At 45.0% G+C, this 22,251-nt stretch overlaps 2 protein-coding genes across 2 annotated transcripts; one reads left to right on the top strand and one right to left on the bottom strand.

Moving 5' to 3' along the window:
* Positions 1 to 907: 907 nt before the first annotated feature.
* FOXD1 (forkhead box D1) lies at positions 908 to 4,237 on the bottom strand. The gene has a single exon (XM_034072612.1). The coding sequence runs from the start codon at positions 4,164 to 4,166 to the stop codon at positions 2,901 to 2,903; it is 1,266 nt and encodes a 421-aa protein (XP_033928503.1). The 5' UTR covers positions 4,167 to 4,237; the 3' UTR covers positions 908 to 2,900.
* Positions 4,238 to 11,845: 7,608 nt separating this feature from the next.
* BTF3 (basic transcription factor 3) lies at positions 11,846 to 19,719 on the top strand. The gene is made up of 6 exons (XM_005155029.2): positions 11,846 to 11,991; positions 12,302 to 12,370; positions 15,190 to 15,303; positions 15,520 to 15,721; positions 18,770 to 18,826; positions 19,350 to 19,719. The coding sequence occupies exons 1-6, from the start codon at positions 11,851 to 11,853 to the stop codon at positions 19,394 to 19,396; spliced, it is 630 nt and encodes a 209-aa protein (XP_005155086.2). The 5' UTR covers positions 11,846 to 11,850; the 3' UTR covers positions 19,397 to 19,719.
* The last annotated feature ends 2,532 nt before the right edge of the window (positions 19,720 to 22,251 follow it).

The following is a 22,251-nucleotide window of genomic DNA, read 5'->3' as shown; positions in this document are numbered from 1 at the left end:
GCTCCGTCCCTGCGAGGACTACACGTCCCCTCTGTTCGCCTGGAAAGCCCGGGAGGAGAAGGGGGGGAGAGGAGGTGGAGGCTGGAACGGTGGGGCACAGCTGTCCGTTTGCATGCGAATAGGTCTCAGTGGTCCGGCGGTGCTGCCAGCCCATCAAAGGGCTGCAGGACCGGTGCTCTTTCTAGTGGCACCTGCTCGAGGGCAGCGGCGCGGGTAATCGGGACCGCCGGGCCCTGGGGTCAGAGGCTGGGAGGCTTTCTCGCTAACTCGGAGAAATGAGCGCAATGGCCTTTCCTCAGCATCACAGACCCCTTCCCAGAGTCCTCACCTCAGCGCCTGAACAAAAAAACCCCAAACAAACAACAAAAGAAAAACCTACATCAGGTATCACAGTTAGCTCCTGCCAGGTTCCCCACCAGTTCCCAGGTGAAGGTCTGGGATGCAGACTACCGGCATAAAGCTCGGAAGGAACAAGTGGCCGAGTTTCCGGCATAAAACATGGAAGGAGCAGATTTCCTTGTCATATACTTTCGAGTACGGTTTTCCTCTGACGAGACCCGAGGGAAGGGCGGCGGGCAGGCTCAGACCCCGGGCAGGGCCGGCCTCCGCGCCTGGGAGGTCGCCGGCCTCCCCAGGGTTTGCTGCGAGGAAGCCAAGACAAACAAACACCGGGTCGCCGGAACCTGCTCTTCCCCCCTAACTGTACGGGGACGCCGCAAGGACTCATACGGCTTTTCGCCTCCGGACGCTGCTTCAGCAGCCAGACCGACGGCAAGCAGCACCCCTTCTAGGGAGGCCCGGCACCGCCGCGCTCACGGTTATAGCCGTCTCCTCCCTGCAAAGCCCCCCCCCCCCCCCCCCCCCCCCCCCCCCCCCCCCCCCTCCCTTTTGATTGATTTTAGTCGCATCTCCGAGGGGCTCCGAGGCCGAGCTCGGTACCCCACTCTATCCCGGCGCCGCAGCTCGGTGCATGCGGCCAGGTCCAGGGAAGCGAGTTAACCGGTCCCTAGCGAAGAGGATGCGCCCCACCCCAAGGGTAGGTTTGCGGTACCTCTCGGATCTTTTCCCCTTCACTTTTAGAAATTAATCTTGCCTTCACTTCCTTGTCCTCTAAGGGACCAGGGACAACCAAAGAGGCCCTCCAGCTGCAGACTGAAGATGGGCCTAGCAGAGATGTTGCGACCAGGCTTCCCAGTTACTGAAAACCAGTAATTCAACCCGGATTGCTACAAACTAAACAGAAAAGCATCACTTTTCTATCCGTGATAATATTTAAAATCAAGGCGACGAGGTTTTTCTGTACATAAAATCATGTAACCACACAATCCTCCCCTCCTCACTCCAAAGAGCACTAAAAGGCACCACTCTTTTTTTTTCCTTTTCGCTAAAATTCACATAATTTATCCTTGAATCTACTAAATTGGTATAAATATTCGTACCTGAAAAGCTCCGCCCTGATTTGAAAATTCGCTTTCCGAGTGCACAACAGGCCATCAACGCCTGCTCTTAAACCCTGCGACTCTCTCTTCATGCCTAAAATCCGAATATTTGAAGATGGCTTTTATGTTTAAAAATAATTTTAGACTATGAAATAGGTATCTATCGATCTTTTACAGATTAATACAACAGTTCACGCTCAGAAGAGCTGCCTTCATGGTTTGTTTCATACACTTACACATCCTTACATCGTGCATCTGATCAGCTTGTCACACGAGGATATCCCAACACTCATTTTATATTATGTGTATTGGAAAGTAGAAACCCATGTCCCTGTTATTATCACAGAAACATAAGCGTCTTGGTCAAATCCCTCTGAAGTTCAGTACAAGCCTCTTATTAGCAGTATTTTAATTTAGGCCCCTTGGAAACCAAACTGTGATGCAGTTGTGATTTAAAACACACCCAAAAGTATAAAAAACAGTTTTAAGCCGTCTTTCTAACCCATCACCCCATTGATGCCCTACGGAACCGGGCTTTACTGCCCCGAGAAAGATTTATTTCTATTTATTCTCTCTGCTGTCCATTATTTGTTTATTTATTTGTTTGTTTGTTTGTCTTTCATTCTCCGCTACAGTTAACAATGGTTTGACTACAAAGCTCGTATTCTGATTTGCTTTTTTGCGGTCAAATCCAGTCATAATAAATTGCAAGCTTTACAATTCCTTAGCTATTGTATTATTAATCCCCAAGAAAAATTTCCAATGTCCCAAAGAAGGGAGAAGTATTAAGAAGGGAAGGGTCCGAAGCCAATTGTTTGGCTGGGCTCCTTTGGTCTTTGGGTTTGGTTTTGCACTTTTTTTTTTTTTTTTTGAAAATTAAAAATTTTATTTTTGAAATTGTGTAAAAATTTTACATTAAAATGGTACAATAATACTTGCCAGTAATTTTTTAACAATATTCCTTGTAAAGAATATGCATAAAGTACAAAATAAAAAACTCCATAAGTCTATTATAATACAAAACACAGGTTAAAATAAGAAATGATAATCTTGACTTTCTTCTGTGTAAACATGTTAATCTTTTCTTTTATAAAAGTATATGAGACAAGTGTACTAAAATGAAAAAGTATTGCTTTGCTGTCCTCCCTCAAGCCTTTTTTTTTTCCTGTACATCACTGTTTTCAAGTTCCTAGACCTGAGAATCTCTGAACTTTTAACGGTTTAGAGACGTTATTTATCACCATTATTTTTGATTTTTTAAGGAATAACGAGTAACTTTGCTATAGCGTGACCGCCTGCCCGTGCGGTCCGCCACCGCAGCGGCTCCCTCCCGAGCCCCACCGCGAAATCCCCATGCAAAGCCCGCATTCCCTCCGGGCGGTGTCTGCCGGGCGTCCATCCGAACGGCGGAGAAAGGACATAGATACCCCAGATCCTACCTTCGGAAAGACTCACACACCCTTAACAGTTAGAGATCCGTGCCGCGAAGCCGGGCGCGGCGGGCAGGGCGGCGGCAGGGGGCAGGCCGCCCCCAGCGCTCCCCACCGAGCGGGACAGCCCCGGCGCCGCGGCCGACTGGGAAGCGCAGCTGTTGCCCGCGCCGGGACTGGGACCCTGGGCGGGCCCCGCACCGATGATGCTCTCGATGGAGAAGGGCGAGCGGGCCAGCGCTGCGCCGCTGCCAGGCTTGGCGGCGTGCAGCGAGGCCGCCAGCGCAGGGCCCAGCGGGTGCGCGTAGCCGAAGGGCGTCCGTGCCAGCTCCGCCGCCGGCAGCAAGGACCCCGGCGGTGCGGCCGCGGCGGCTGGGGGCAGCGCCGCTCCGGGACCGCTGCCGGGTGCGGCAGGGGGCTGGCGGGCCGGCGGGGAGGAGTGATGGAAGGTGAAGAGGGCGGAGTGGGGGTGGTAAGGCTGAAGCTGGAGGCCGTAGCCGCAGCCGTAGGGTCCATAGGCGCAGGGCGGCTGCTGCGGGGGCTGGGGAGGGGGCTGCGGGAGGAAGGCAGCGGGATCCACGGCGCGCAGGAGCAGCTCGGGAGCAGGGAGCTGCTGCCGCTTGAAGCGCTTTCGGCGGCGCAGGAAGCTCCCGTTGTCGAACATGTCGGCGGACTCCGGGTCCAGCGTCCAGTAGTTGCCCTTGCCCGGGTTGCCGGGCTCCCTAGGGATCTTGACGAAGCAGTCGTTGAGGGAGAGGTTGTGGCGGATGCTATTCTGCCAGGCGGGGAACTTCTCCCGGTAGTAGGGGAAGCGCCCGCTGATGAACTCGCAGATCTCGCTCAGCGTCAGCCGCTTCTTGGGGCTCTGCAGGATGGCCATAGTGATGAGGGCGATGTAAGAGTAGGGCGGCTTCACCAGGCTGTTCTTGCTGCTGCCGCCGCCTGCCCCACCACCGCTGCCGCTGCCGCCTGCCCCACCGCCGCCCGCCGGTGCTTTCTGTGGGCCGCCCCGCGAGGGGGGCCGAGAGCCGCCGACACCGTCCCCGCCGCCAGCCCCAACTACACCGCCGCAGCCTCCGCCGCTCACGGGCGACCGCGGCAGAAGGGCGTCGTCGTGGAGGTCGCCCACTTCCTCGTCTTCTTCCTCCTCCTCCTCCTCCTCCTCGGCGTAGGAGCGGCGGCGGCGGCTGGGCTGAGGCTCTTCGTCGTCCTCCTCGTCGTCCTCCTCACCCACCACATCGATGTCGGTCTCCTCAGCCAGCGCCGTCGCCTCGGACATCTCCGAGCTCAGGGTCATGGCGCGGCGGCAGGGCAGCGCATTGGTGGCGGCCGGCTCGGTGCGGCGGGCGGGCGGGAGCCTTCCTCGCCGCCGCCAGGCCCCCGCTCTGCTCCGCGAAGAGCCGCCCCGCCGCCGCCGCCGCCACGGGCAGGCGGGCCGCTCCGAGCCGCGCCGGCCCCCAGCGCCGCCGCTGCCGCTCTGCGGGAGCCCTCCCGCCGCCCGCTCGGAGGCGGCGGCTGGTTTGGGTTTTGTTTCGGGGTATTTTTTTGCGGCTGTTTGGGTATCTCTACCGCTATTTCTTCCTCTCCCCTTTTCTGGGGGTATTTTTGATTTTGGGTTTTTTTTTTTTTTTGTTGAAGCCGGGGTTTGGGGGGGAAGGGGTGGCTGTGCTGCAGCGCCTGGAAGTCGATTCCCCCTTCTTTCTCCTCACCTCAGCCCCCAGACATTAATGGATGCGGGGCCGGAGGGAGCGCGCCTAGTCCTGGGAGGAGGAGGGAGGGGAGGAGGCTGGCGAGGAGGGAGGGCACAGGGGGCGGTTTGCCGGGGCTTTGGAAAAGACAGTGAAAAGGCTGGGGCCGAGTCCCAGTTGAGGGCTGCCTTCCTCTCCGCCTTATAGCGAGGGGGCCATCACATGGCTCCCCGCGTCAGAGCGCGGCGGGGAGAGCGATGGCCTCGGATGGTGCCGTGTACCCCTACCGCGCGGGGCGCCTCGCAGCCCTCCCCATGCCCCCGCCCTTGGCCCTGCAGGAGGGGCTCGGGGCGGAGAGCGGCCACCGGGGCCGCCCGTAAGGGAGAAGAGGGGAAATAAAGACATTACCCGGCCCCCCCTGCCCCTCCCTCCCCCCCCCCCCTCGGGTGGATGTAAGAAAAGTTAGAGCCTGTTCCAAAGTGTTGAAGCATCTTCCCAGGAGCGGTCTGGAGGGTGCAGGGAGCTCTGCGTCTTCCTAGGCTTCCCCCAGCGACCGGGTCCTGCTTCCCGTGGGAAGGAGGGGAGTCAAAAAACAAAAATCAGGCCCGGGAGGGAGGTGGTGAGTTAATAAACTTCAGGCTTCTGCCTGCGGGATGATTTAGACACATCCCTCCCTTCCTTCTCACCCTCTAGAGTTTAAGTCACTTAAGAATGAAATCACATATCTCTCGAAGTCGACCTCGCAGGCTAGCTTCCAAAGCACACCGCTAATCTCACGGTTTATTTGTAAGGTTATTGTTTGTAAAGGGAGAGAAGCAGCTCCCTCCACTATGGAAAACACTAACAAAGAATAAGCGTTACCCCTTTCGTATGCAAAGGAAGACAGTTAACCAGCGTTTAAACTGTGAATTCTGCTCTAAGTGTAGGAGGAACACCCCAAAGAAAGCGACACAAAGGACTGCTTTCTAATCAGGTCCACCGTTCCGACTTTCAGGTGATAGCTGCAAGGACAGCAGAACAGTGAGGATGCGAGGTGTGGCAGGGAAAGGACAAAACCAAACTTGAAGAGAAATGCAATCACCGTGATCTTATAGATAAAAGCCTAAAAAATTCCCATCACTCACAGTTCTGTTATGATAACCCACGATGACGATCCGATTGGGATGGGAGGAAGAAGAGGAGAGCATTTCGAACTCCGGTAGAAACCGTGGTGAGAAGGGCAGACTGATGCCTAGCGTCCTCAATGCTCAAATCTCGCTGCCCAAACAACTCCCATACACCGTTTTCTTGAAATACTTTTTCGATATATCGTCCTAATTCAAAGGACCCAAGCCACCCTGTTTCAAACCCAGTTCAACGGATTTACAACATAATCTCTTCTACTATTTCCACATAACCCTATTTACATTTTGTTCACTACTAAATCGCCTGCAGGAGAATACCACCAAATGTTACAAAAAGGGGCTGGGGGGGGAGTGTGTGTGTGGGGGGGGGGGGGGGGTGGGAGGTGTGTGGATGTAGATGAGAGGGAAAAGAAGAAAAAATAAGTCCGAAATTCGCAATGGGACTACTAATTTTTCCTGTAGAAAGATTGATAACATCACTCGAGACTTACATCTCATAGGAAGTAAAATGTCCCTTTGAATTAGTTTCGAGTTCTAGGGCAAGTTACTAAACAGTGGGCATCAAGAGAACTTTTCCTCTCCAAGAGGTTTCTCATCTGTACAAAAAGTTAGTATTTTTCCTTTTAACTCCTTTTTTTTTTTTTTTTTGTTCTTGTTATTCTTGCTCTTCTCCTGGCCTGAAGGTTAGAAATCATCTTAAAAACCAAGCCCCACGGTCTTATAAAGGAAGAACAGTGAAGCTCAAAAATTTATGGGGAAGATCAGCGGTAGCAGCAGAGCAGAAGAGCAGCATCTGCCTGCAACCTCCTGCTAACCTCCAAGCAGGACGCATCGGGTCTCACTGGCCGTGGGACACCGGCGGCTCTGCGGTACGACCGGCACGGGAGGGAGGGCCCCGGCTCGGCTTCTCTTGAACGCGGCCTGCGGAAGGGATGGGGACGCCCTGGCAGACCTGGCCAATCCTGCAAACCCTCGACTCTCGCCGCAGAGGGGGCTGAGGGGCTTGCTTTCTTGGGGGCAGTTGGGCTAGCTCCAATGAAGACAATTGAGACCTGGTGCATCTTCCACTCGCTTCCGTCCCAGCTCGGCAGGTGCCTTCTTAAATAGGCAAGAAACAAAGGAAGGCAGGCTATCAGCGGAGGCACAGACGTAAGGCGGCGTTCGCCTACGTCGGACAACGAGGTCGCGAGGTTTCGCTCCGGTCCTTGTCCCGCAGCGGCTCCGCTCCTCTCCGCGACGATGCTGTGCGCGGACGGGGGATGCCACCTACCGGTAGGGAGCACAGAAGCACATCGGGTAGGCCAGCTCCTGGACGCCGTGTGCCAGAGCAGGGTGCCCAGCGTGACTCGCTCCCCAGACCAGCTCCCGGAAAGGGCAGGGCAGAATCCCCCGCCCGGGTCTGAGCGAGACCCCGAGACAGTAGGGGAAAGCAGCGTTCTGGGAGTACGTGAGAAACTCCCTTCCACGAAAAACGGTATAACTTTTCCGCGTGCCATTGCACCGGGGCTCTGTCACCCTTCTTGGGCCATACACACCCACCCACGAAATGGCCCCTAGGACCTCGGGAGCAGTCGTCCCTGGTTTCCTGCTGCTTGTGAAAAATATAAATATAAAACAGACCTAAACCCACAGTAGCACAGAAACAAGATGTGAAATACAGGTGCACAGATAGGGTTTTATTTTTGTTGTTGTTTGCTTGGGATTTTTTATTGCTTGGGCTTACTGTAATCCATTATAAATTTTAATTATGCACTATACACAACATTCCTGCATACTGATACAGAGCACCCCATATTCTATTGGTGTTGTGCACACATGGGATCAAAGCACTCTGGCAATTGGTACAACCAGTTCTGCTCTGCACCTGATGGCTAAATTTACTTTTATAGTTTTTATTTAAACTTTTCATTTCTACTCTTTTAATCCAGTGTCTATTGCCAAGTGCTAGTGGAGGGATATCTGATTTTCAAAATAGAGAACTGGCCATGACAGCTGGTACAGCGTGGTATTCATCATAAGGACAATTCATGTTTGTTTAGGTTAACATTCGATTTCATGACTCTCCTGATTATTGGAAAACTTTCTAACATCCTCTGAATAAGCTCTGAAGTCTTTGTTGTAGACAAGCTCTGGCAAATAAGAGGGGAGATCCTGTAATTCATCTCTGAGACATTTGGGATATTTTTCATTTAATTCTGTAGTGATGCAAGTAATATTGGCAGGTATGCTTTTTGTTTACTTAGAGATCATTGGGGACAGGCTATACTGTGACTGAAGATAAGAGAAGATTGATTTTTCCACCTTAAACTAGGAAGGAGGTAGATTCCTGCCAGGCTTGAGCAGAAATAACAGCTAGTTGCTGCAGGAGAAGGAAAGCCCTTGACCTGTTCTGCCTCCCCACCCCTGGCCCACTGCACTTGCCTCCTGCTGAACACTAAACTGGGCCAGGAGGCCTACGAAGCCAAAGGCAAAAAGAGAGAATAAATCGCACCTTCAAAGCTGCCAAGATATTTGCCAAGGTGATGCATTGACAGCTACACATCTAACTAATCAAGGTTAAAAATATTTCTGTAATTGTGGCTTAAATGATAAAGTTCTCTTGAATTCTGTGTGTAGGATGTCTACAGGAATAACTTATTTTGAGTCTTATGTCTGCATAAATTTGAGGTACCATCTTCACACACAGCCAGTGAGGAGTACTGTGACTTCTTTCACCTGTTCTCTAGAAAGATTTTAATTTTTAACAAAGATTAACATTAGAGCCTTCCTTGGTGAGCCTTTACCAGTCCAATTAACATGAACTTCCAAGTATTTGGCAAAACCTATTTGAACCATGTTCAGTGAAGGACATTCTTCATGTAGCACTTACTGGACTACTCTCTAGTCGGCCTCTGTGGGGTGTCATAAACAGAGAGGCAACCATCACCCATGAAAAGCCTGTAAGGTGGCTTGAAGCCCAGGTATTTTTTTGGGTTGCTGAGTTTCAGACTTACAGGCATGGTGAGAAAAGGAAATTGTTTGCTGAGGAGTGCTCTCTTCCCTGACACTGAAGCCTATTATAGATTACTCCATATAACTCACCAGCACATGGTACAAGACTACATTATATGAGGTGAAAACAGCACTGCAATTAAGATCAATCTTCCCGTGCTTCCATTCAATGTTTAGATACATTTAGTATCTCTTAAAAAGTTCAGAATTATTCAGTGAGTCCTATGTTTAGACTTTCTAAGATGGTTTCTTTTCCATTTATATTTCTCACCACTTTTGCTTTTGTACCCTATGATGCTACCACTTTCTTCCCCTAAATTGCTAACATATATGCATATTTTTCCAAATAACTTAGCACTTATCCCCTTATGTCCTGGTGCTGAGCACAGCGTTCTTTTGAACAAATGTTTTTTAATGAGATTCTAAATATCACATTTCCTTCACTGTCTGAAAATATATAGTGTTGTTTGTAGTCACTGGCAATCTGGACAAATACTACTTCACTTTTGCCTAATCACTTATGTATGACATGTGACTTGTTTCATGAAAATGACACTAACAACACTTTTCTCAATGTACTCTGCTATTGCTTATGCACTGCCATGTCTTCAGAAGACCTTTTCCACTGGCATTTAGGCAGCAAATGTTGTCATTCTCCTGCCTTTAAACTTCCACATAATTTAGGAGACAATTTTCCTGAGTAACCAATTTAATGGTCTCTTTCCACTCTTACATGCTGCTTCTATGCAGCTAACAAAACTTTGCTTTAGCAATATATATTCTTTGATCATTTTGATCATTCTATGATTCGATCTTAACTTTCAACCTTTTTCAGAACTAAAAAGATGCTTACTGAGCACAAGCTTCATTTCAGTGCTACAGGCTTTGGATCTGTTTCATTTCCTTAGAGAAGTTCTTCAGCTACACAGACTCCAGGTTTAGGTTTATGTTTCCCATTATGCAATTACACAAAAAGAGACAAAGAAAACAAGCCAATACTACTTTAGTGTTCTAAAATACTTTTTCTCTGATGCAAAGTTCATTTTTTTGAAAATCTGTTGTTTGATCCAGGAAACATAACCAAATGTTACAGAGTCCCTTAAACTGCAGTTCTTGAACTGTTTCAGTTGATTCCTGGTACAACTCAGTGATGCGGTTTTTCAACATAATTTGTCTTCACAATCTCACAAGGGAACATGAGATCATACCTACAGTCCGATTAATCCTAGGCTGACAACTGGGTCAGCACTTTCTACAGCTTCTACCTTGGAATGATCTTTCTGCAACTCATTTTCACATCAGTATTTCAGCCTATGAAAATATTTTGCATGTTAGTAATCATTTGGCCTAGTAATCCTGAAATCTTCCTTAGATATTGTTGGCAGACTAATAAATCTGAAGTGGAAATATTTATTGCTTTTACTTTCAAAAGCCCACAGTTATTCAGGTTTGGTTTAGGTTTGGGGTTTTTTGTTTGTTGTTTTTTTTTTTTTTTTATCTTGGCACTATTCTCTTTTGCTGCAGGTACATTGCCAGTTTCATCTTGCAATAAATTTATAAGCTTCATTTTAAGTTCAGAACAAACTCTGTCCTCCCCAAATCCCTCCTTCTCCCAAATTTATTTTGCTCTTTTCCCTCCAATTTAGATACTGGGTTTGCTAGTTCCGATACAGTAATATGGGCTTCCTTCCCCCTTCTTTTCTAAGCAAACCAACTTACTACTCCAAGTTTACAGACAGTGTGGACCAAACTCCTGCAGGTTCCCAGGTTATCCTCTATAGCTGTTTGATCACCCTCTAATTTTCAGCTATGATGTTGTTCTGTTGGGAGGTACAGGCTGCTGCTCAGCAGCACCTCTTGAATCACCACCAGCTGGAATAACTTTGGGTTGATCATTCTCACTAATTACAAAAGTCTCAGTCTTAACAGCAATCACAGTTTTCTGCACAAATTAACACTCAGGTCCAACAAAGTGAAAAGATATGAGAGCAAACACACACATGAAAAGCACTGCCTTGGCAAAGCCGTGGCTCTGGAAATTACTATCATGGGAGCTTTACCATTAATCAGTAGAGAAGGATAAATTAATTATTAACATAGTCTTACAGAAACAAGAACAAAGGTAGTAGTTTATTGATGATATTCCGGAGAATAATGGTTTAAAAGACATTAAAATGCAGGATGAGATGATGACAAGGTTGGTAGTGTTCTACTGATGCCAGGAGGCCAGTTGGGCTTGGTTGCAGTGATGATGGGGGCAGGACCACAGAAAAACATGGATTCCCCTCTCCTGCATCACTTTGCGAGCACTGATAGAAATGCCAGGCCTCTTTCCCCCTAACTCTGCTCCTGCACCTTGCTATGCAGCACAGGTCAGAAGCCAAAGATTGCTAAGCTCTCTGCATACTAAGAACAGGAACCCACACATACGACTTCCCAATAACTAGATTAGTCCGACCAGATTCCTTCTGAGAAAAGAAACTGAAATACATTAGTAAACCTGTGGAGGACTGAAATTGTACAGTGTGAATTACCTCTACCCTGAGGAATATGGTTTACAAATACTCCAAACACAGCAGAAACTGATCAAGTTAGGCCTTGAAGGCTTACATTTGATTCTCAAAAGTCAGATAACACAGGGACAGCACAGGCATGTTAGTTAAGACCTTGGTGATGAAAAGCACTGCTGCAGGAAGAAGGCTCTGAAAAAAACAGTATTCAGTGGCCAGCAGAAAACCTGCTAATGAGACAGAGGATACAGAACCAAAGAACACCTGAGATGAAGGCAAATAAAATTAGCTCAGAATTGCCCTGAGGGCAGTGGTGACAGACAGCCTGCCTCAAACAAAACAGCATCAGAGGGCTGGCTTCGAGCAGGACAGCCACGAAGACAACTGGCCCCAAACCCGCACTTAGAGCCCCTGGGCCAGAGGCAGACAGCAGGGAAGTTTGTACTATGAAAATTAACACGGATAACACAACGCGTACACGCTTTCAAGGAGAGAAAAAAACACCCCAAACCAACCATCCGGCATCGGGGGTGAAGCCGCCCACGGCAGGGGGGAGGGCAGCACGGCGAGGCCGGCCACGCCCACCATCATCTTTCCCAGCCGGACCCTCCTAACACCAACAAGGCTCGGCCCCAGAGGGCGCCCTCTACCGGGCCGGATAATTGCGCATGCGGAGTACAACTCGCAGTATCTTCCTTCCGGCCGCCATCTCGCTTCGGGTAGCCCCGCGTGTAACAGCCGATCTCGCACCTCGCTCGCCGTTCTCCTCTTTTATCCGGCTCCGGCTCCGCCGATTCCGCTCTGGGAAGGTATAAAGGAGGCGGCGGGGGGCGGCTGAGGGCTGCAGGCCGGCTGGGGGGTGGCAGTAGTGGGTGGGGGGAAGGGGAGGTGGTTATGGGCTGGGCTTGAGGGGACCTGAGCCTTCACCCAGCTGGGAGTGGGTCCTTTCCCCGTGCCGCGATGTGGTAAGGTGCCGTAACTTGTGGCTTGGGAGGGTTGGTATGCAGGCTTGTGGTGAGGGGTAGCTGCAGAGCCCTTTGCGCCCCCCTGCCCCACAGCCGAGCCCACCGCTGGCGCCTACTGGCCCGCCAGTCATGGGTGCTCTCGTTGCTTCCACAGATGAAAGAAACCATCATGAACCAGGAGAAACTCGCCAAGCTACAGGCTCAAGTGCGCATCGGTGGCAAGGTAGGAGCCGAGTTCTTACCCGGCCTTCAGGGCCTCGTGTCTTCAGGGCCTAGCATGAGAGATCCTGAAAACCGTGGTGGGAGCAGCACAAATAGATTTCTCTTGTCTGGAAGCTGTGCTCTTGCTGCAGGGATCTCCGGAGTGACTTCTGTAGAAGTTGTGTGGAGTAACTGAATCTCCAGCCGTTTCTTTTCAGCTTTGCTGTAATGTATTGCAGTAGGCTTACAGCCTTTTTGCTTGTATAGGTGTGTATGGGTTGAAATGAGTGGGTTTTACAGTAAATAAGTTTGGGTGTTGTTTTTATAACATATTGTAGAGGTTATGTGCCAGACTCTTGTCTGAAACCTTTAACGTGCCCATGGCTAATTTTCTGCTTTTAGGACGAAGGTAGAAATTCTATGCTTTACATACTCTTGCAGTTGTAGATTAACATGTTTAGAAAACCTCTCTATTTTGTTATGACACTTGAATATATGTAGCTGTGTGACTACTTACAATATAAAAAAAAAAGTATTTTTGATATAGCTGTTTGGTATAAAAATTTTAATTACGGTGTCAGTTTTAAGGTAGGAATTTGTGGGATTCTTTTATACCTGAGGAAGTGTACACACAATATATTAAAATACAAGCTGTTCAACAGAAGTTTTGCTGATGGGAATTCCAGGAACTGTCTTGATTTTTTTTTTTTTCCCTTTAGCTGGAGAGGTAGGCAGCTGTAAACCGGGGCTAATGTAGTAATTAACTTGCCTGCTGATTTTGCATATTCTTTTTATGGGCTGCTGGTTAAGTTGAGAATTTCTGCTTTCTACTCATGATTGTGTGCATGTTACTAGTGTGTGTTTGTTGACTATAGAGGCTTGTAATGTTTGTGTAAGAGCATACTTTCAGATTACAGTTCTTTCAGCTCCCTTGTCAATATAGGTCTTCTAGAGGCATTAGTGAAGTGTAGACCATACTGGTGGTGCTGTCATTCAGTTTTAGAATTGGCGTGTGAAATACTTTGAATGCCTGAACTTTTTTTTTTTAATTTGTTTTATAACTGGAAATTATTAAAGGGATTCTTTGTGGCATTGTCACCATATAAGTTGAGATGGCTGTGCAGGAGTTTTCAGATGGGGAAGGAGTCACTTCTTGTGTGAAAAGGTTGACCATTGTCTTTACTGAAAGATTTTAATGGTGTTGCAAGTCTGCAGATTTTACACATAATCTAAAGATGATATTTAGGTGGAGGGCTGTTGCAATACTTTGTTGTGGGAAGTTTGAGGTTTCTGTGTGGAACATACCTACAGGTAATGCCTTGGCTCTTTTTCAAATCTTTTTAGAGGAGTGGCAGGTGAGTCTACTATTCTGTTGATGGCCTGCTGTACCTATGCATCTCTATTATAGAGGTAGAGAGGTGTGAACAGCATGTCTTGGCATGATCAGAGCAGAAATAGCTTAGTAAAAACTTGTAGTCTTTAGAAGCTTAAATCTGGAGATGAAAGCAAAAGCTGTTAATTTAAATTAAACTCATGTTGTCTGAGGCTTGATGTCTGTTTAATCAAGGTAGGAAGGAGTTACATGTTCCTACTTGGCCTTTGGTTCAGGATATAATTTTGTAAAGTTTATTTGCGAGGTCTTTTGTCCAGATTTGACTTAATGTATGCCTTATGTGGCTCAATTCCTGGGGTAGTTGAGGTACTAAAGCCATTTGTGTTGCTTTAGTGTTTTTCAAGTAGCTGTATGTGTTAATTTGACAGTAGTAGGGAGTGAATATCAAGGTTTCCAGAAACATCACAGAATTTTGGAGCTGTAGTCTTCCAAGTTCTAGTTTCATGCAAATTTGTCATTAACATTCCTCACTGTTTGTAACTGGGTTATGTTAGAGGTGTTAGTGTCCAGCCAGTTTTCTAACTTCTGTCAGTTTTCTCAAAAAGTATTGCAGCTATGCATATGGCCGAACATCAACACTTTCTTTTGTTGCTAGCATGTAGCAGATAGGCAACTGGAGCAGGAAGACATGAATTAGTAGTTACAAAATCTCAAAATGGGGCTTAATTTCACTTAGGTTAGTTTGCTGAAGCTGTGTGATTGTGTAAGGGAGTATAGAAATGATGCCTTGTAATTATTTTTTTGGTAGGTATAAGTGTTTTCAAATATAGAATGTATATTGCCATGGACAAATCTACAGGGGAGCTTAACCTTTGCTTGTTTTACCTTCTAAACATGGGTTGTCTGAAATATTACAAAGTATTTTTTAAAAACACATTTAAAATGCTTTGGTAAGATAAGTGTTCTTCAACTATGTAAGTCAGATGAGAGATCTCGAATAGGAGAACTCAAAATATGAATTTGTTAATAATGTGTTGATAACTACATGGTCTTTGACTACTGCAAGAATTTGTCTATAACTTAAAGATGATAAAATAATGAACTCCAGAAATTACCTACACCCATACATATTCTTCACTGTTATTCCTATGATAACAGACAAAGGTAAACTTGCAATTTTTCTTCCCTAAGGTGCAGCAGAAACCCTATGAGAATTGCTGAATAAACCTTCTCGGGTGCATAGGAAGGACCTAAAAGCTCACTCCTGTGATAGACATGCAAAGCCTGCTTTCTAGCAAGGGAGAGACTGCTGCAGTGCAGTTGGAGGCGTATGGTTGTGTGTACTGTAACACGAAAGTAGAACTTTGTATGTTGAGCTGATTTGTAGATGGATGCAGAGTAGTTATACAGTGCTGATGATTAGAGTATGTGAAGAACTATTAAGTAGTAATTTGTAGCTTGCCCTTTTTTTTTTGCCCCCCTCCCCCTTTTTTTTTTTTTTGGCAAAGGGTACTGCCCGCAGAAAGAAGAAGGTTGTCCACAGAACAGCTGCAGCAGATGACAAAAAACTTCAATTTTCATTGAAGAAACTGGGAGTCAACAATATTTCTGGAATTGAGGAGGTAATTGCTTATGAAAAAATACTATTTTCAGGAATAGAAAAACGTATCAAGATAAGTATTCCTGGTAAATAACAACCTAAACTTGTCTGTAAATTATCAGTAGGTATTTATGAGCTTTACGGACTTCAATTTTATGTTAAATTGAAAATATCTTGCTAAACTGCTTCAAATCCTTTTTTTTTGTTTGTGTGTGTTTTGGTTTTTTTTTTCTTGCAGGTAAACATGTTTACTAACCAAGGAACAGTCATTCACTTCAATAACCCTAAAGTTCAGGCATCTCTGGCTGCTAACACTTTCACTATCACGGGCCATGCTGAAACAAAGCAGCTAACAGAAATGCTTCCTAGCATCTTAAACCAGCTTGGAGCTGACAGTTTGACCAGCCTGAGGAGATTGGCAGAAGCCCTACCCAAGCAGTGTAAGTTGAAACTTGAATACATTTCATGCTGGCAGCTGACATGAGGCTTATTTGTATAGCAGCAGTGAAATTCAGTGCACCCTTGCTGTCTGTAAGCATATTATAAAATACTTACAAAGAAATGGAACTCCTGCATCTTATTTATAGCTCAAATCCAATGATGGGTATAACCAAGTACAGCAGGGGCACCTGTTAGTGTATCTTGCAGCTGGTGTCAGACTGGAAAGCTGTAGGCAGACTTCATTTCATGGTGGTTTACTTCTTGATCTACGATATTGTGGTTCATTAAAGTTCTACCTTGTTCATTAAAGCTAAGTAGATGAGTTGTTCTGGAAGAGTTATGATTTAAGAAAAAATAATTTGTGTGTGTCAGTTTTGACACTTTGAATGGAAACACAAGTAACGAGGAAAGGGACTTGAGAACAGACATCTTGCAACTGCTTTGCTATTTCACAGTCATGGTGAAAGTATTTCTTGCATGGGCTTCTGATTGCTAGGAGGGAATTGCACAGTATTTGTAAGGAAATACATTATAATTTCTGTGTGTAGAGCAGTGTAGAGAACAGGACTGGCGTTAAATGAGATACACCAACTTTCTATTTCATTCTTAAATTAGTAAAACCACAAGTGTTTTTTCTTCCTGAAACTGCTTGAAAAGCAGAGATTTAAGTATGTAGTGTTTAGAAAAGATGCTGCTGCTACAGGGTGATTATTAGGAGTGAAACACAGGCTTGTTGGCACTGGGGACACTCATTGGGTTCTGCATGTACTGTCTTCTTTCTGAAATATCTTAAGCCTGTTCCTTTTAAGGTATTGAACATACTAAACAGAAAATAGAAGTATACTGCTGTGTCCAGTTTCTGGTAGTTCTGAACTTGATTGCTACATTTTTTTCTTCCTGTGCTTTGCTGCCAGCCTGTATTTCCATTCCTAAAGTTTAAGACTTCCCTTCTGTCAACTTCCACTGAAAAAATTCTGCTGGAAGTGCTCTTCATGAGGTGGCCTAAACTGCTGCTATCCACATGGAGCTTAGGCCCTTCCTTCCTAGTGTCATCTTTGTGGTTTTCTTACTGTAGTAGAGCTTGAAATTATACATTTAGAAACAACATAAAATGATCTGCAAAGATCTCTCTTCTCATAACAATGTGGGTTACATCCTGGGTAAGCTAAATCTTGCAATTTAGTTTAGGGAAGCTTGTTTGGAAGTGCTTGCTTTGTATGACCTAGTAAATGGCTGTTCCTTGCCAGTTTGGGTGGCTGCCAGAGTAGTTTCCCAAAACTTTCCATTCAGCGTTGTCTGCTGGATTTGGAAGGCTGATACTAAAAAGTGAAGTGTCTGTGGTGATTGTATTTGCAGTTGTTAAAGTAAACTTAGTCTGATATTGAGTGAGAGACAATGCAGATGGTGTAGAAGGAAACAACAGGGTTGCTTCTAAAATGTGGTATTTGACATTGAGATGCACTTAAACTGTAACAGGTTTCTGCTGTTAAAAAACAAAAGGAGAGTTAATGGCAACATCGTCCCATGCCCTTTCACACCAAAGTTTATGCATTCTTTTGATTTTTGATTCTCTAGAAATCAGGATACAGGTCTAGTATGAATCTATAGGTTGCCTTATGCTTTTCTTGAAAACTGAGAAGGATTAATTAAGATAAAACTGAGGTGATAAAAACTGAGGTGACAAGACAGCTTACGCTTGGTAGTTGTCGTGGTTTAAACCAAGCCCGCACAGCTCATTCACTCACTCTCCTCTTGGTCCCCCAACTCTGGGAGAGTTAGGAAGGAGAATCCAAAGAATGTAGCCACCACGGGTTGAGATAAGCACAGTTTAATAGCTATGGTATAACACAAATCACTACTGCTACTACTACTACAAATAATAATGATAAAGCAAATAACAAGTGAAGAGAATACAACACCTCACCAGTCACTGACCCATAACTCACCCCACCCTGCCCGACCGAGCATTGACCGATACCTCCTCCATCCCCCCAGAGCTCCAGCCCTTCTGGGTTTCTCCCGGTTACCTCCTGGGTATGACGTGCTATGGTATGGAATACCTCTTTGGCTAGCCTGGATCAGGTGTCCTGCTTCTCCTTCCTCCTAGCTTCCCCTCCTCCTCTGGCAGAGCATGAGGCTCAGAAAAGGCCTTGGACAAACCAAACATTTGAGCAGTAACTCAAAACATACTTGCTATCAATCAGCAACCGTTCTCAGCCCGAAAGTCAAAACACAGCACTGCACCAGCTACCAAGAAGGAGAAAAATGACTGCTACTGCTCAAACCAGGACAGTAGTACAGCTGAGAATAGCAATGATAGTGGCATAGGTATTTGGGGACCTGAGGTATCTATTCTTAGTATTATAGTGCTACAGTTTAACAGATGCTCATTGGTCTGCTACAGTAGGCATGGTTAAGTCTCAGTAGCTCTGGCAAACGCAATGGGAGTAGTTAAGAAATAGCAGAGTTGGCAGAGATGTGGCCCAGAACACATCGTTACCTCAACCACATAAGTGTGAATTTGTGCATCCAGTTCCATGTTCCCCTGAGCTTGCCTGGGAACAGTAGTATCTCTAGTTAATGTGTGTCTGCCTGCACCTTCACAGTTACACCTCAGTTTTCCTCAAAGTCCTAAAATACAGGATATTTTATTTTCTTAAAACTTGATTGTGTAAAATGTGCACTCCTGGAGTAATTAATAAATCAAGCTGCTTTTAACAGGAATTGGTAGAATCACGTGTAGCTGAAAATTATTACCATGCAAGGCACTCAGTATACCTAGATAGAAGATTACTAGTGAGCTGGTTTAGCATGCAGCTTCTCATTTTCCTCCTGGGCTGTTTAAGCATTATCAGTAAGGAAATGTGAACCTCCTAGATTAGTTAAATATTATTCAGTAATATATTAGTTAAATATTCAGTCCCGGAACTGAATAAAGTATTGCAGCAGCTCAGCTCAGATTCCTTAATCGTGCTTTCAAAAATACAAAGCTAATAGGATACCTATGGTGAGCTTAACTGATGCTTATTAATTGCATGCTCTTGCAGCTGTGGATGGAAAAGCACCACTTGCTACTGGTGAAGAAGATGATGACGAAGTTCCAGGTAAGAACAAGCATGCAGTGGAGGAAGAGAAAGTGGATTTTCCTGAGAGATAAGTGTAGTGCTTGGGGCAAGGATGTTAAGACTGTCGACCGGTCACTCATTGTCACTGAGTTTCTGTGGGCAGATTATTTCATTGTTTTCAGGCAACATGAGAAATTTGTTGGTTCGAGCTAGCACTTTTTTCCTCTATAGAAGTGATAGTTATGGCAAAGATGATTTTTTAATACTCAGTAAGAAGGGTAGGAAGAAATTACCTTCTCAATATCACTTTGCTCAGTTGTGGTTATAATGAAGTTAAATGATTCTAGAATTGTGCTTTATAATGAATCATGCAAAACTTGGTTGAGGAAGAAGAAAGAATCATAAAGCTCTTAAAAATTGCTTGTTTTTTTGTAAGCTGAAACTTCTCTATGTTGTGAGCACTTGATATGAAGTAGAACTTTGGATGGGGGAAGTAAACCCAAAATATTTGGCAAAGTGAAAATGTGTCAGATTTTAATTGCAGTGTTCTTCTTTTCCCTAGATCTTGTTGAAAACTTCGATGAAGCTTCAAAGAATGAGGCAAACTGAACTAAGCATCACTTTCTAAACAAAGTTAAAACCTGAAAACGCAATATGGAGCTGCTATTTTATATTGTGACTGCTTTGATTTTATTTTTATTTCCTGATGATATCTCAACATCCGTGATATTTGAAAACTCCTTGAACCTGCAGCTCTTTACTTACTGCTTGTACACAATATTATTTTTGTGGCCTGATTGAACAAACCTATGCTTTGAAATAAGTCAGATTGCTAATGAATCTCTGCCTAGACACGATTTTTGAGTAACTTGTATACAAGCTAAATATCATCCTTACTGAATTTTGACATACAATAAAAATATAAAAAGAAACTTTCTGGTGTGGCTTTTTTGTCAGAAAAGCAGGAAAAAAAATTTCCATGATTAGTCAGACAAGGTCTTGCTTTTCTGCAGAATATCCTCCTTTTGCTGTTATACTGGCTTCTAAAACTTTTCCTGTGCATAGTGGAGCATTTTGGACTGAATATATTTGGAATGATGGACCTGTTTGCAGGTCAGTTACGTATGCTCGAAGTCACTTTAATCTACTGAACTTCATAAATAGGTCTGTATTCTAGAAACAGGTGTTGGTGGTTTAGTATAACAAAATGTGCAAGTTGAGTGAGACCTTTGGCCTTAAAGAGTGGCACCTTGGGGGAACCGATGTTAAATCTTCAGTAAGGGTTTAATAGGTACTTGCAGGTTGTAACTAGTGAATTATATAATGCTTTCCTGGTACTTTATTTACCTGAAAAAAATCAGTTACATGCAGGAAATATGGGAAGAGGAAAGCCTTAATCAAGCCTGTATCTAGCATCTATGAATCTATTAACTAATAATTATGTTTGGATGTTTCAGGAATATGTTCTTTCTGTTGCTTTTATATGTTCCAGAGGAAAAGAGAATTCATTTTCTGGGCATGAAAGAGACTTTAAGTTCCAGCCTGACCTTGTCATAGTTGGAGCTCCCAGGGGTAGGGCTAAACTTTGGTGTTAATGATAAATTGGACTGTTTCTGTAACATAAACTATGTTACGGCAGAAGAGTGCTCACCAAGGTTGTCTCTTGAGTAAATACTTCTGGAAGTGGTAATTCATCCTGACCTATGTGAGGTGAAAAATTCAGGTTAAAACTTTGCTGTAGCCATAACAAAGTTCTCCTGTGCCTGGAAAAAGATGCAGCTCTTTGACTTGCCAAGCATGTTTGTGGTGGTGTAGTTACTGTTGGGAAACAGTGGAGGAACTTGTTTGAGCTGTGCATTTCCTGTACTTTGAGGTAAGACACTGATCTGATGTGAGCATGACATGGCTGGAGCCAGGTGCAAGAACTTAGAGTAACAATTTAAGTTTGCAAGTACTTTATCAGTAAATTACACTTTTATCATTTAATTAGTTGAAATAAAAAAGTGCATTCATTGACTTGGGGCAGTAAGGTAGGAAAACTGCAAAAGTGAGTTTTGAAATTAAGATGGTAATTTGAAAGTAATTGCCCTGTAAAAGGCAAGAAAATGAATTCTAGAGAGTTGTTTACCACCTTCTATGACATTTTGAGTCAATAAATGGTGTGCTGGGTTTCTTTTGAGAATCAGTAACTGTATTGCCCATTCTGTGACTCAAATATGTAAGTCCTCAACGATAGTTCCTTTAAGCCACTGTAGAACTTGCTTATGAAGTGCTTCATACCAGTTTCTGTCTCATGAAGTGACTTGGATTCTTGCTTAGGCAGTGTTAGTTTTTCCACCACTTGCAGACATACTTGGTGCTTAAATAATATCCATGGTAAAACTGTCTTTGAAATGCAAAATAATGCTAATACAGTGGTAAGCAGTCATGTCACAGGTCTGTGGAAGTCTCCATGCTAAGTATGCTCCCAGTCAGGAAATACTGGCATATCTCTGCATCCCCAAACTATGACTTGAGGATCAAGATATTATCAAAACGTGTTCTTGATTATAGCAGGTTCTAAGTGGAAGTTTGCAGTAGTCTTCATGTCTGACACTTAAATGCTCAGTTGTGGACTCAATCCTGTGATTATTTTCTCTTAAGGAGTTTGATTATGGTCTTCCTAGGCTGTTGTTAACTGCTAGAAACTCAAAATAGCTGTGTTGATGTTTCTCATTAGATTAAACTTCTATGTAGCCATATGATAATTACACCATTATGGATTCATATCTGTAGTCTTGCTCAAGGAAAATGCCTATGTATCTCCACTCGAAATATCTTGGACAACAGAGAAAACAAAACAGATGCCTGCACTGAAACAAGTGCTTGTTTGAGCTTTTTATTTCTGAAAAGTTACGGGAATATACTGGACCTGTCAGATTGAGCAGCTTGACTCCAATGCAGTAGGGGTTTGAGGTTTTTTTTCACCATTTTTGCAACAGATCTTTATAAATATCTTACTTGTTAATAAGCTTTGAGGGCTTTGCTGTTATTTAAAATGACTGTATGCTAATAAAAAACCCTATCAAAATCTGTTTGGAAAATGGTGGAACTACCTTAATAATATAGTCTGGTGCATTGTCATTAATTAGTCCCAGCTGGTAACAGAACTATTGCAGCCATTCACTTACTGCTCCCTTTCTTTCCCCCCAGCTCCTGGTAGGATTTGGGGAAGAAATACTGGAAGAATGTAAGCCCCATGGGTTGAGATAAGAACAGTCCAGCAACTGAAGGATAATACAACATTACTATTACTAATGATAAGGGAAATAACAAGGGCTGAGAATATAGAACTGAGGGAAGGGGGTGGGGGAACCCCCAGTAAACACAAGTGATGCACAATGCAATAGCTCACCACCCACTGACTGATGACCAGTCTAACCCTAGGAGTGATCTGGGTGATTCCCCCCGCGGATTTATATACT

The sequence above is a fragment of the Melopsittacus undulatus genome, chromosome Z (genome assembly GCF_012275295.1).
Source record: "Melopsittacus undulatus isolate bMelUnd1 chromosome Z, bMelUnd1.mat.Z, whole genome shotgun sequence".
NCBI classification, from domain to species: Eukaryota; Metazoa; Chordata; class Aves; order Psittaciformes; family Psittaculidae; genus Melopsittacus; species Melopsittacus undulatus.
Note: the sequence above shows the minus strand (reverse complement) of the source record. Positions and strands in the feature narration are given on the sequence as shown.

Excerpts from the sequence above, each read along its gene's own strand:
- FOXD1 (XM_034072612.1), bottom strand. The coding sequence starts at position 4,166 with ATGACCCTGAGCTCGGAGATGTCCGAGGCGACGGCGCTGGCTGAGGAG.
- BTF3 (XM_005155029.2), top strand. The coding sequence starts at position 11,851 with ATGCGGAGTACAACTCGCAGTATCTTCCTTCCGGCCGCCATCTCGCTT. Across the intron at positions 11,992-12,301 it reads GCCGATTCCGCTCTGGGAAG|ATGAAAGAAACCATCATGAA; the intron begins GTATAAAGGAGG and ends TTGCTTCCACAG. Across the intron at positions 15,722-18,769 it reads AGAAGCCCTACCCAAGCAGT|CTGTGGATGGAAAAGCACCA; the intron begins GTAAGTTGAAAC and ends ATGCTCTTGCAG.